This window comes from Monodon monoceros, unplaced genomic scaffold (assembly GCF_005190385.1).
Source record: "Monodon monoceros isolate NGI ecotype Baffin Bay Population unplaced genomic scaffold, NGI_Narwhal_1 Super_Scaffold_3, whole genome shotgun sequence".
In the NCBI taxonomy this organism is placed as follows: Eukaryota; Metazoa; Chordata; class Mammalia; order Artiodactyla; family Monodontidae; genus Monodon; species Monodon monoceros.
Genome location: NW_021703780.1, coordinates 59,826,964 through 59,841,750, shown reverse-complemented (window position 1 = coordinate 59,841,750; position 14,787 = coordinate 59,826,964). Strand labels below are relative to the sequence as shown.

The 14,787-nt window shown below is 43.6% G+C and overlaps 1 protein-coding gene across 1 annotated transcript; it reads left to right on the top strand.

The window, feature by feature from the left end:
- Positions 1-4,463: 4,463 nt before the first annotated feature.
- CCR8 (C-C motif chemokine receptor 8) lies at positions 4,464-9,389 on the top strand. Its single transcript, XM_029241745.1, has 2 exons — positions 4,464-4,552; positions 8,133-9,389. The coding sequence occupies exon 2, from the start codon at positions 8,163-8,165 to the stop codon at positions 9,222-9,224; it is 1,062 nt and encodes a 353-aa protein (XP_029097578.1). The 5' UTR covers positions 4,464-4,552; positions 8,133-8,162; the 3' UTR covers positions 9,225-9,389.
- Positions 9,390-14,787: the final 5,398 nt, after the last annotated feature.

Below are 14,787 nucleotides of genomic sequence, written 5' to 3'. Positions count from 1 at the left end.
ACTATTAACCACACATGTGTCTCCATGTTCAACACTTCAAAGCAATATTGCAGTTGTACCTTTGATTGTATGCAGGCAATGTTCCTGACCACTCTTATACAGGAAATAAATATTTATCAGTAAGAAAAAAAATCTATTTATTGTAGCTTTTGGGGGGGGTAATCTATGTGGAAAATTAAATTATATAGATGGCAAAAAAGTTTCTGATAAACTGGCTTTATTATCAATAACACATATGCTTTTATTAAACTCAGGTTTCTGTCTACCACTTTTTGTTAAGCAAATGCTTTTGTACCCTGAAAATCATGGGTGGACTTATAGTTGGAAAAAGTAGAAAACCCAAAAAGATTCCCCCTACTTTTATCCACAACTCTGTAATACTATCACATGAGAATTTTTAAAATACAGTGTCATGTGAAAAGAACCCTAGGCTATGCTTCAGAAGACCTGAGTTCTGTCTCTGGCTCAACCACCAACTTACTGAGTGTTTTTGTGGGGAGTTACTTCCTTTCTGGGCTTAATATTCCCATTTATAAAGAAAGAGTTAGATTTGATGACCTGAGGTCACTTTCTGCCCAATGCTCTATGGCAAGTATATGTGATAGTACTAATTTATGCATTTACACTGAGAGTTGACTTAAACACAGTCTTTTCTTTCTTTTCATTTTGGAGGAAAGGAGATAGAAGATGCTGTGATCTATTATTTGTCAAGTGGAGAATTGATATCCTATTGCAAGGTAACTGCCTCTGAGGAGGTTATTGTAAGATCTTAAAGTGAGAGAAGGCTGGCCTAGTCTGCCAGAGGAGGTGGAGCTGCTTCTGATAGCAAAGGAGGCTCAAGGGGAACCAGCTGTCCAAGGTTGTCAGATATCTAGGAAGATAACTCACATTTCGGAAGATGTCCTCCCATCTTTCCTGTCTTTAAAGGAGTTCTGACTCTGTGCTGACGCACATCTGGGGACTGCATGATTGCATCTCTAACATAAAGCTCAGGCTAGATCTCTTTGCCAGATCAATTTCCTTGGATGCACAAATCAAGCAAAATATCTGTAACTGCCTGTTAGTTTGTTCCCATGAATCCCATGATTAACCCACTTAGCCAGAGACATTGGCCCAACGTGTTGTCCCAATCTGTGATTAGCTTGCCCACCCCACACTCTGTCCTAACAACGGCAGTAGTTAGCTGTCCTGCCTCAACACCCCAGGCTCTTACTGTCCCCACTGACTATGGTGCTGTGAGCCCATTTCAACTATAGTCAGTCCCCAGCACAGCACTTTATAAGAATTTCGGGGTTTCCTTCATCAATCTTTTTCATTCTGAGGTGAAGGGAAGTCTTCTGGACTCTTGGAGGGACATGACAGAGTTGGACTTACATGGGACTTCTCTGGTAGATCCAATCTAGCATTTCTGTGTCCTAGAGAATTTAAATTCTTTCTCTTACCTCTGTCAAACGTTTTTTTTAAAAAACATGTCCATCCCTGAGGGTATTCCTTCCAGAACCTGGTGAATGTTTCCGTGCAACAGAAGGTGGACTTGGAAAGACCATTGATTCTGGGGGCCTTACATGACCTTGTCTGTGTAGTTTGGTACCTTCTTCTAGGATGCTAGGATCCCTGCTGTGTGCCCAAAGGTGAGGAACGAAGGTTTCTCTTTAACTCTGTCACAGTCTGTGTCTTTAAAGCCAGGGTATAGTAATTTGAATAAAGGCCACCCACAGATGTCAAGTCCTAATCTCTGGAATTTGTAAAAGTAACCTTATTTGGAGAAAGGGTCTTTGCAGATGTCATTAGGTCAAGGATCTTAAGATAGGGAGATTATCCTGAATTATCCAAGTGGACCCTAAATGCAATCTCATAGTAAAGACTCCTTGGTGTATAAATGAGCCCCAGAATCACCTCTTCCCAAGTCAAGTCGCTCAGTCAAACTTGGCCTCTACCAAGTGGCCCAGTTTTGTGGAGTTGAGGAAACATGCAGGATGGAGGCCAGCCCACTCCCCCTGACTTCCCTCAGCCCCTACTCAGTTACCCTGCATAAAGCAAGGACATCTGCGCCAAGTCCCATGCTGTCATTCTAGCCCATCCTGGAATTCGGCTTTGGGAGAATTCCACCAAGTCCCTTAGGCCTGCTTGGCTGAGCTGGGGAAAGGTCCACGGCTCCTTCCACAACTTCAGGTGAAACACGTATCATAGTCCCCGCCCTCGTGAAGTGAATCACCAATATCTGTGGGCCCTGAGTCTCGCTTTCTGTGAACCATTGATCTTTGCTTATCACATACAAAACTCTTATAAAAGATCTGAGGTTTTCCCCAAACTGCATCAGCATGTAAATGATGTGGGTGAGGGGAGTTACTTAGATATGAACTCAGGCACCAGCAGATATTTCTATGAGATGAGATTGCAGACAAAAGAGATTGGATGTAGAGGTCATGAAACAAGGCATACAGGAGTACATAAGCATTCTAAATTGCATCTAAAGAAAGAAGTTGAAGTGTAACAGTGATGGGCGTCATCTGCATGTGAGAATTCTTACCTCGCGCCCTGTGTTTCCACGAGGAACTTCCACATCCCTCCAGGAGGGGGAGCAGTATTGGAAAGGACAGCTCTGGTTCCACCTCTCTCCTCACTTCCTGCTCCTCATTGGAGGGTGATGAGCACCTATGATTGGCAGGTGGGGAGAGTTTGTCACTTGTTATCTGTTGGACCACAAAAGCCAGAGGGATGGGCCCCCTTTCTCTGTTGCCTTCCTGGGACAGCCTGAACGCCACAGTAAAGGTGTTTGTGGCTGTAGACCTTTGTGTAAGTTAACCAAGTTGGTCTGGTTTTGTCAGGCCCAGTTAGGTTCTTGCCTCTCGATATTGAGGCAAGAGACTCTCTTCCATGCAGATGACCGAACTTATCCCACTGGCCTGGTCTCAACCAGCAGAAATAAACCATGTGTTCATCACTTCACAATTCTGTTCCTGAAACACCTCTTCTTGCCACCGTAAGGAAGAATCTGTTGCGCTTCTACACACGAAAAATGAAATATCAGAAAGAGAAAGTTTAAAAAATTACTATTTAAAATTGCATTAAAAAAACACCTAGGAAAGAGGCTTTCCTGGTGGCGCAGTGGTTGAGAGTCCGCCTGCCGATGCAGGGGACATGGGTTCGTGCCCCGGTCCGGGAAGATCCCACATGCCGCGGAGCGGCTGGGCCTGTGAGCCATGGCCACTGAGCCTGCACGTCTGGAGCCTGTGCTCCGCAACGGGAGAGGCCACAGCAGTGAGAGGCCCGCGTACCACACAAAAAAACCAAACACCTAGGAATAAACTTTAACCAAGAAGGTGAAAGACGTATACTCTGAAAACTATAAAACATTGATGAAGGAAATTGAAGATGATTCAAAGAAATGGAACGATATCTCGTGCTCTTGGATTGGAAGAATCATCCCCCTGCCCCTGAACCCCGGACAACCACTGATCATTTACTGTCTCAATCGTTTTGCCTTTTCCAAAATGTCCTATCGTTGGAGTCATATGGCATGTAGCCTTTTCATACAGGCTTCTTTCACTTAACAATATACACTTAAGACTTCTATTTGTGGCTTGATAGCTGGTTTTCTAAAATCACTGAATAACATGCCATTGTATACACTACCACAGTTTGTTTATCCATTCATCTATTGAAGGGCATCTTGGTCAATTCCAATTTTGGACAATTATAAATAAAGATGCTATAAATATTCATGCTCAGGTTTTTGTGTGGATATGTTTTCAACTCATTTCGGTAAAAATCAGGAGCATGATTACTGGATTATATGGTAAGCCTATTCTAGCTTTATAAAAAATTACCAAACTGTCTTCCAAAGTGATTATACCAGTTTGCATTTCCATGAGCAATAAATGAGAGCCCCTCTTAATCTTCTCCCTCTCCAGCATTTGGTGTTTTGATTTTAGCCATTCTTCCACATCACAAGTGTGTGGCAGTAACTCACTGTTGCTTTAATTTACAATTCCCTAGTGAAATAATGTTTTATCACATGCTAATTTGCCATCTGTATGTGTTCTTTGGTGAGATCTATTTTTTAATTTTTAGTTTTTTTGTGTGTGCTGTCACTATATATGATTTTTAAGCATTTTTTTAAAAAAAGAAGTATAGTTGATGATTACATATCACAGGTGTACACTATAGTGATTCACAATTTTTAAAAGTTAGACTCCATTTATAGTTATTATAAAATATTGGCTGTATTCGCCATGTGTACGTGATATCCTTGTAGCTTATTTTATACCTAATAGTTCATACCTCTTAATTCCCTACCCCTACATTGCCCCTCCCCACTTGCCTCTCCCCATTGGTAACCACTAGTTTGTTCTCTATATGAGATCATCTTTTTAAACTTTTTAAATCACTGCAGGGTGCAATAGTAGACCCACCCCTATTCTGCCACTCACCACAGATAAGATACCTGCAGAGGAGCTGTTCTCGTCTGAGCAGAACACATGACAGCGCAGACTCTGAGAAAAGGGAATTAGCAACACTGAAAACCTCTGGAAAGAAGGCTCTAATTAAGGTATGTATTACTAAGCATCCTTGGGGAAGAAGGATGTACGAAGCAGGGACAGTTTTATGTCCCTGGGGGCAGGCAAAGGGAACACCGTGACTTCAGAAATCTGGCACAAGAGGTGACTTTTTTTTTCTTTGCATATCCCCAGAGTTTACAAACCCTGCATATGTCTTAATAGCTGTCCGTGGCTCTGGTGGAGGAAAGAAAGCCATGCCATTTTTCTCTGCAGGATGCTCGGAGGGTGTCAAAGCCCCTCCAAGAGTGGGAAGGTGGATAAGAAAAGATCCCTCCTGTCACCAGGCATCTGGGGAGGAATCTGTCCATTTGCTGTGTACAGTGCATCTGTGAGATAACGGGAAGACGTGTGGGTATTGTTCTCAAGGAACAAAGCTGGCAGGCAAACGTTCATCCCTAACTAGATGCTAACTTCAGTGACCTCAGGCACGTCCCACCAACCCCTGAAAAGCGTTCTTAGCCCCCTTCCACAGAGGGGAACCTGAAACTCAGTTTGAAAAACAAGTCCAAGTTTACTCTGCTACAAACTAATCTAGAACTTGGAAGTCAGGTGGTCTAGATTCTAAAAGGTAAGAGCTTTTTACTCTTTTTTTTTTTTTCTTTAAACACACGAAATAGAGAAATATGGAAAAGAACAAGGATTGGAGTAGCCAGATGTGGTTTTTGAGTCCTGGCTCTAATCTCTCACCCCCTGTGTAACTTCAGGCACTGGACAGAAGCTGAGATTCGGTATAATCGTAACTGCAGGAATAGAAAGGAGATATTAGTGCCTGCTTCATAGGGATTCAAGAGGAATAAATGAGGTGATGCATCTAAAATTCCTGGTCCACTGTGATAAGTGGTAGAGCTTGCTAATACTTTCCACAGATTTTAAGGATAAAAGAGCACGGGGGAAGTGTGGAGTGGGCGTCAGTAGGAAGGATCTGGGGAAGCAAATGAGTTGAAGACCTCCTCATAGTCCAGGATCTTAGGAGAGAAGAAGAGAAGGACCATGAAATGGAAATTGTTTTTAAAAATAACTGTAAAAGACAAGTAGGGAGGAAGATGTAGGAGGGGAGACTGTTGTTTTGAAAGTTGCTGGCCACATAAAAAAAAGACCCACCTCCGTACTTCAGAAACTGTTTTAAAATCTATTTTGCGTACATAGTGAAATTAATATTTTTTAAATGGCTAACTTGCTTGGCATTTCAAGTTATAGAAATGTGGCATAGTGGATAGGGATGTCTGAATGATCAATAATCAAATGCCTCGGAAAAATAATAAGTTTAGGTTGAAATTGCCTTGAATATAAATATCAGTTTGAGGAGAATGATCATGTTTTTGTTTGTTTGTTTGTTTTCTGAAATGAATTTATTAATGTCTCTCTGTAAGTGGATGTACAGCAGCAAGAAACAGAGCATTGAAAATCAGCTATACCCCATTATAAAGAAAATTAAAAAAAAAAAATCAAACACAGTGAGAGACAGATAAATACTTACAAAATACATTCAGGGGGTGTGATGCAACCAGGATTGACCACACTAAAACCACAGCTGGATGAGACCTAAGGCTGGGCACTGGTGGGGCTGAGAGAATTGGTGAGGATGGGTCAGCAAATGTAGTCACTTAAGAGTAATACTGCCTGCCCCCCATTCCATGGGTCCCAAAACTCCAGGTGCAGGGGAACTGTCCTACCGCTGAAACATGCATGGGACACCCAGGGGATGGTACATCGTCTGATCAGGAAGAGCGTGGAAAAGTTGCCTCATCTCCTCGTTTCCTGGTGCTCGCATTCTCCCCACCGGCCTCTTTCCTAACAATCTCCCCACTTGGAGAATGCGCACCTTCAACATCCTGTTTCGAACAGCTTGGAATTTGTCCGGAGGATGAAGGGGAAGGGGGGAAACCAATGAGAAACAAGCCCTAGGTGTTTGGACAGGCACATGTCACTCTAATTTCCAATCAGGAAGACGAACTGACCAAAGGCTCAGCTTGCCCCTGGAATCAGATTAGGGCTTGCAGCAATCCTGCTGTTTTGGGGCCAGTTCCTACAAAAGCAAGTTAAAAAATGGAGGTCAGGGGCTTCCCTGGTGGCGCGGTGGTTGAGAGTCCACCTGCCGATGCAGGGGACACGGGTTCATGCCCCGGTCCAGGAGGATCCCACATGCCGCAGAGCGGCTGCGCCCGTGAGCCACGGCCGCTGAGCCTGCGCGTCTGGAACCTGTGCTCCGCAACGGGAGAAGCCGCAGCAGGGAGAGGCCCACGTACCGCAAAAAAAAAAAAAAAAAAAAAATGGAGGTCAGGGGTACTGCAATTCACAGACCTGCAGGGTTGTAAATGATACCTATCGTCGAAAAATGGCTTGAGGAAAGTCATCGAAAGGGGCTTGAAAACAAGGCAGAATTGCAGGAAAGGGATTTCAAGAGGTTGATTCGAGTCACCATTGAAGCACATGAAAAGCGGCTGAACTTGGCCATTGCTGCAGTTGGCCAAAAAGGGCATATGCGTCTTTCCTGAATATAAGAGAATGATCATGTTTTAAATGTTGAGTCTTCCTTTCACTTTATCTCCATTGTAGAAGGAAGGAAGGGAAGAAAAGGAAAAGAATCAAAAGCAAATATGGCAGTATGCTAGCAATTGCTAATTCTGAGGGGTAGAAATATAGGTATTTAAGTTTTCTTTGCAAAGTTTGGCTTTTCTTATCCCACACAACCCCTCTGTATTAGTCAGCCCAGGCAGTTTTCAGCTTTTAAAAAGTGCTAATAGGCTGTACTTTTTAGAGAAGTTTTAAGTTTACAGAAAATTTGAAAATTTGGGTAGAAAAGGCAGAGAGGTCCCATGTAGCCCCTGTATTACTCTGTTTAAGCTGCCATCACAAAATGTCACAGGCTGGGTGGCTTAAATGACAGGGATTTATTTTCTCACAGTACTGGAGGCTAGAAGTCCAAGAGCAAGGTGCTAACAAATTGGATTTCTGGTGAGAGCCTCTTGGGCTGCCTTCACACTTTGTCCTCATCTTACAAGGACACCAGTCCGATTGGATTAGGGTCCCATCTGATGATCTCATTTAACCTAAATTACCTCCTTAATGGCCTTTCTCCAAATATAGTGACATTGGGAGTGTCTTGGTCAGTTTGGGCTCTTATAACAGAATACCATAGACTGGGTGGCTGACAAACAACAAATTTATTTCTCACAGTTCTAGAGTCTGGGAAGTCCAAGATCAAGGTACCAGAACAGTCAGGTTCTGGTGAGAGCCCTCTTCCAGACTGCAAACTGCCAAATTCCCATTGTATCCTCACAAACCCTAGAGCAGAGAGAGGAAGCAAGCTCTCCTGTGATTCTTATAAGGGCACTCATCCCATTCATGAGGGCTCCACCCTTATGACCTCACCTAATCCAATCACTTTGCAAAGGCTCCACCTCCTAATACCGTCAAAATGGGGGTAGGGTTTCAACATACAAATTTTGGAAGGACACAATTAGACCATAACAGGGCTTTAGAGCTTCAACACATGAACTTGGGAGGGGCGAGAGGCACAATTCAATCCATACTTTTAAATAAAAATATTGTTAAATGAATCTCTCTTAGGTGCCTCTGTAGCCAAGTCTTCCTGCCTTGATGGATTATACACTTGAGCCCAATGTGACAATAACTGACTACTACTATCCTGATATCATCTCAAGCCCCTGCGATGGGGAACTTATCCAAAGAGATAGCAAGTTGCTTCTTGCCATCTTTTACTGCCTCCTGTTTGTATTCGGTCTTCTGGGAAACAGCCTGGTCATCCTGGTCCTTGTCACCTGCAAGAAGCTGAGGAGCATCACAGACATATACCTCTTGAACCTGGCCCTGTCTGACTTGCTTTTTGTCTTCTCCTTCCCCTTTCAGACCCACTATCAGCTGGACCAGTGGGTGTTTGGGACTGTAATGTGCAAGGTGGTCTCTGGCTTTTATTACATTGGCTTCTTTAGCAGCATGTTCTTTGTCACCCTCATGAGTGTGGACAGGTACCTGGCAGTTGTCCGTGCTGTATACGCCATGAAAGTGAGGACGACCAGAATGGGCATAGCCCTGAGTCTGGCAATGTGGCTGATTGCCTTCGTGGCCACCAGCCCGTTACTAGTATTTTACCAAGAGGCCTCTGATGATGGTGTTCTACAGTGTTATTTGTATTACAATCAAGAGACGCTGAAGTGGAAGATCTTCATCCACTTTGAAATGAATATCTTAGGCCTGTTGATCCCATTCACCATCCTTATGTTCTGCTACATTAGCATCCTGCACCAGCTGAAGAGTTGCCAGAGCCGCAACAAGACCAAGGCCATCAAGCTCGTGCTCGTTGTGGTGGTTTTCTCTTTACTCTTCTGGGTCCCGTTCAATGTAGTACTTTTCCTTACTTCCCTGCACAACATGCACATCTTGGATGGATGCGTCATGAGCCAGCGGTTGATCTATGCCACCCATGTCACAGAAACCATTTCCTTCACCCACTGCTGTGTGAACCCTATTATCTATGCGTTCATGGGTGAGAAATTCAAGAAACACCTCTCAGAAATATTTCAGAAAAGTTGCATCCACATCTTCCTCTACATAGGGAGACAAATCTCTAGGGAGGCCTGGGAAAGGTCATCCTCCTATCAGCACTCCTCCCATTCCTCCAGTATAGACTACATTTTGTGAGGCAGGTGCCTTAGAGCAGCCTTCTGCCTCCATCACCCGTCTTCTTTCAGGAGACAAAAATGATTCACACTGGAATCTGAGACTATGTGAAGGGAGACTCTTAGAAATTTGGCTACAGATACAAGACTTATTTCATGATATTCAAGGAATTCCTACTATTGCAAATTAACCTTCTCAACTTTCAAAAACTTTGTTACTATTTTCTGAAAAGAGTCTATATATTTCACTATGAATTGTAATGTTAGCTCTAGGGATTTTTTTCCCCTTAGTTTTTGGAGTATCTTTATCAAATACCAACTTAAATTTTATCGAATGCCTTTTCCTTATCTATTGAAGTGATCATGTAGTTTTCCTCCATTATTCTGTTAATTTGGTAAACTATATTGATTGATTTTCTTATTTTAAATCAACCTGTATTTTCCCTGGAAAAAATGACCTCATGGTTATGATCATTTTAATAAATAATTGGATTCTCTTGGGATTTTCGTATCTGTGTTCATGAGAGATCTTGTCTTGTAATTTTTCTTTCTTATAATGTCCTGGCCAGGTTTGGCCCCCAAAACAAAGGGTGGATTGTATTATACGTCAATTAAAACGTAATAAAAAAATGCAAGTCCCCCTCCCCCACACACAACAAAACCAACCAACCAACTCGACAACTCTTCAACAGGGCCTGTAATACCCCGCAAAGATTGTCTCCCTTTTCTCTTTACTTGTGCTGGTCCAGCCACTCTGGCCTCCCTTCAATCCTGGGAGATTGATCTCCACGATTTATTCAAATGGTTCTTCCTCTCAATTTGTGTGTGTGTCTTTTTCTCCCTGAACTCTAGTTAACTGAGTGTTAATATTTTTCTTATCCATATCTTATAGCTTTATTTTATATTTTCTGTTTTTTAAAGAGTTCTTTAATTTGCTCTTGCGATTTTCTAATTCATGTTTTAGCTATATTCCATCTATTATGCTCTCATTTCAGCTATTATATTTATATGTGTGTAGATATATATATATGTATATAATGTGCTCCTTATTTCAACTATTATATTTTTCATGCTGGCACAGTGATGGCCTTGATACTTGCTGGGTTGAAATGATGAGGTCAGATAGAATCATGCTGTGTGTAGCCTTTTTTTTTTAAAAATTTTATTGGAGTATAGTTGATTTACAATGTTGTGTTAGTTTCAGTTGTACTCCCCTCTGTTTCTTTTTCTTTTTTAAAAAAATTATTTATTTATTTATTTTTGGCTGTGTTGGGTCTTCGTTGCTGCACACAGGCTTTCTCTAGTTGCGGCGAGTGGGGGCTACTCTTTGTTGCGGTGTGCAGGCTTCTCATTGCGGTGGCTTCTCTTGTTGCAGAGCATAGGCTCTAGGCGAGCGGGCTCAGTAGTTGTGGCTCATGGGCTCTGGAGTACAGGCTCAGTAGTTGTAGCGCACGGGCTTAGTTGCTCCACGGCATGTGGGATCTTCCCGGACCAGGGCTCAAACCCGTGTCTCCTGCATTGGCAGGTGGATTCTTAACCTCTGTGCCACCAGGTAAGTGCCCCATCTGTTTCTTGAAAGGAATTCCTGACACCAAAGTCAGCCCGGTGGCTTTGTGTGTTCCTTGCTAAGGCAAGCCTCTACTCTTTGCCATTAGCTGTATGCAAAAGGATTTATATATTTGAAACAAATAATCAGCTGAATACTGGGCTATGTTGAGTCAGATTTAGATGACTCTGCTCAAGCCACATGCATGATGGCAGCTATCCTGTCCACGTAATAGATACCAAGATCAAGCCACAGCAAGTTCATTTAAGAGCGTGAACCAATTTCTAAGTATTTTGACAGATATACTTGCAGGTGAGATGATATAGGAGAAAATAATTATAATACATGAAAAACATGTTTTGAATTTTATAAAAGGCATTATAATTGGCCCTCACGTAGCTCTGCTAATGGAGGAAACATATATAAATAATCTTAAATGGCAAAAGCAAAATGCCGTTAAACCCTAGGTCTGAAGTGCGTTGGAATTTACTTTCTCAAAGCAATAGCAAATTACCTTTCTGATAATAGATGGTTTTATTAAATATTAAAAGTGGTTAGTGTTTACTTGAGTTCATCCTGACTTGTCCTGATACATCCTGAGTGGCAGGGGAGTCAACCTGAAATGGAACATTTGCTGGAAATAATCCACCAAACAAAGAATAATCCATATGTGTTTCATCTAGAGATTACTATAAAAAAAATGAAATGATGAGCTCAGGAGGGATATGGAGAAGGGAACAGAGGGACATTCACATTTTTGGGCACCTACTCTGAGCTGAGCACTTAACTGGAATTTTCTCATTAATCTACAAAGAGCCCTTCAGGATGATCATTGTTAACCTAAGAGGCTGCCAAATCAGAATCCCAGAGCATGATGTCTCCAAAGCCAGAGTTCCCCCCTACCTCCTGCAAGTGCACTGTCTTCTCACACGTGCCCTGTGCTCCTCAGCTGGGCTGCCCCGCTGCCTGGCCTGGAGTAGACTGAGTTCTGCAGGACACAACTCTGAGTTCAGCCAGCCCCTCAGAGGGGCCTCCACCTAGGGCACCACCAGAATGGACCAGCTCGATGGTCGGGGTGTGAATTGGGGAGGGGTCTCCCCGACGTGCTACTGGACTGCTGTCTGCCAGGATTTTTCTCTCTCCAACCCAGCAAAGACCATTTGGAGGGGCCAACACTTGTGAAGTGGGATGTATCTCTGGATCTTGAACCATGCTGGCCTTTCCTGATAGGACATTGCAGGGGATGCCTCAGAATTCCTGTCCTGGACCCTGCTCCTCACTTACAGGCCAGCCTGAAGTAACCTCTCTGCGTGTCAAGGCAGTCGTGTATAAGATGAGGTTGAAGATGGTGATGATGATGCTTTCTGTCTTGCCTTCTCCATAGGAACGCCTGATGTCCCACCTGTAACCTGTAAACATCTTTGTACACATAAGAGGTTAATTATTATTACTATAATAAAAATACACAGCACATAGCCTTCTACTAGCTGTGCAACTTTGGACACCTTACTTTAACTGTTGTGTGCTTCAGTTTCCCTACATGTAAAATGCAGATAGTAATAATGCATACCTCTGATTTCTGTGAGATGGTTGGTTATACAGGGTTATGCGCTGTGTCTAACGCCACCTACCGTTCACTAGCTGGCAGTAACAAGAGTCTCCTACAGCAAGATTGAAAGAATGGGAGATCATTCCTGTGTGTATCTGGTATATGTGCTTGGTATGTTAAGAATGTGTCTGTCAAGGAAAGGCTGAAAAACTGTTCCAGATTAAAGAAATATATGATCTTAAATTGGATTCTGGATCGAGGGGAAAATGCTCTGAAGGATGGTTTAGGAACAATTGGTGAAATTTTAATTTGGACTATTTATGAGATAGCATTAAGTATTAAAAGCGATAAAGCAGGGCTTCCCTGGTGGCGCAGTGGTTAAGAATCCGCCTGCTGATGCAGGGGACCCGGGTTCAAGCCCTGGTCTGGGAAGATCCCACATGCTGCAGAGCAACTAAGCCCGTGCGCCACAACTACTGAGCCTGAGTGCCTAGAGCCCGTGCTCCACGACAAGAGAAGCCACCGCAATGAGAAGCCCGCACACCGCAATGAAGAATAGCCCACGCTTTCCGCAACTGGAGAAAGCCCATACACAACAACAAAGATCCAATGCAGCCAAAAATAAAATAAATAATTTTTTTTTTAAAAAAGGCGATAAAACAGAGAAACAGAACAGTGCCTGGGTACAGAAAGCACAACAATTAATGTTACTTGTTATTACCAACTGGGATGTAAGCCCCATGAGGTCATCGACTTTATCTGTTTTATTCACTGCTGCATCCCCAAAGTCTGGAACAGTCTCTGGCACACAATATGTGCTTAATTAATATTTGTTGGATGAAGAAATGAACTGGTTCCTGAAACAAGACACAGTTAAGAACTGGGGTGAGGTATCAGGGCCATCTGTCCTCACACGCAGAGACTGAGGTTATCCACTCTGGTTCCTGGTCATTGTTTGCGACCCTGGTGACCCTGGCTTGCAAAACATTCTGAGATTGATTCAGTTGTTCCAGGCACATGGTTCACACAAACAAAAATTCATCTGGCAGCTCCCGAAATCAAATGCATTTGTAACTTACTAACCTGTGATTACCGGATGTCCCTTCTAGTTCTGCTCCCCACTGCTTTGCCTGGCAGTGGGAGAGGGACTTGGGATGCCCTGGCTGCCATCCTCTCTCTGCCCCTCAGGGGACCAACACAGGCTCTGATTGGCTGAGTCTGAGCCTCAGGCCAGTGCTCATCTACCAGGAGGAAGGCTTGCCTTTGTAAGGAGGTTCAGTTGGGACATCTCAGCTGGACATCATGCTGCAGAGAGGTCTCAGGTGGCTGGTGAGGCACCGACAGGCAGCACCCCTTCTCCCAGCCCTGGCTGGCCAGCCCCGGATGCTCAAGTCAGACTGGATGCCAGCCCCCACACATCACCATGTGTACCCACATCGTGTACAGGTGCGGGCAGCTGTGAGTGTGGTCAGAGAGTCCCAGATTGAGGGAGGTGGAAGGAACCCTAGACTCCATTGACAGATGAGAAATCTGAGGCCTGGAGATACAAGATGGCCTTCCCAAGGCCACAGCAAAGCCTTAGAGCCAGGACTCCTGATTCTTAGAAGATGCTCATTCCACTTGGCCATTTCGTCCTATATTGAGGGGTGGACCCTCAAACTGGGAACTTAGAGACAACATCTGGAGGCTCCTCCAGTCTTACTGACCCTGCTGAACATTTCCCGTATGGGAAAGTTGGGTTGCTGATTCCCCAGAACAAGCAGAATCAGGGAAAGAGAATCTGATTAGTGGCAACTCAAGGGAGAGCAGTGATGACAGTTTAATGTAGCGTTTTCTGGACCAAAAAATAAAGGGCATAATTAAAAGTGAATTGTGGCAAGAGGGAGGAGATTTGGAGATACGTGTATATGTATAGCTGATTCACTTTGTTATAAAGCAGAAACTAACACACCATTGTAAAGCATTTATACTCCAATAAAGATGTAAAAAAAATACAGTTTTAAAAAGCACAAGCTTTGGAACCAAATAATATTCACTTTTTAAGTCTTCAGTTCAAAAGGAGATCACAGGAAGTTACAAAATACCCAGATCGTGGGTAGATCTTAACGGTGCTGAATGGAAAAAGTAATAAATACAATGAAGACCTTAAATTTTAAAAAAAGTGAATTGTGGAACAGAGTCAAGATGGTGGAATAGGAGGACATGGAGTTTGCGTCTCCTCACAACTAGGGCACCTACTAGGAACTGATAGTGGTCCTCGGACACCTAAGGGGATGGGAGGAATACCTGCATGACCAGGTAGGATGTGGGAGGGAAGGAAAGAGGAAAGAAAGGTGGAGGTGTGACAGTACCCTGCGGGGGGCTGGGGAAGGGGAGAGGGTCCCACACTCGGAGAGGCCACTCACGGCGAATGGATCAGCAGGGATAGAGAGGGACCTTAGGGGGATCAGGGGATTGGAGGGGAATGTAGCCAGCCTCTCCCCCACCCAC

Excerpts from the sequence above, each read along its gene's own strand:
- CCR8 (XM_029241745.1), top strand. The coding sequence starts at position 8,163 with ATGGATTATACACTTGAGCCCAATGTGACAATAACTGACTACTACTAT.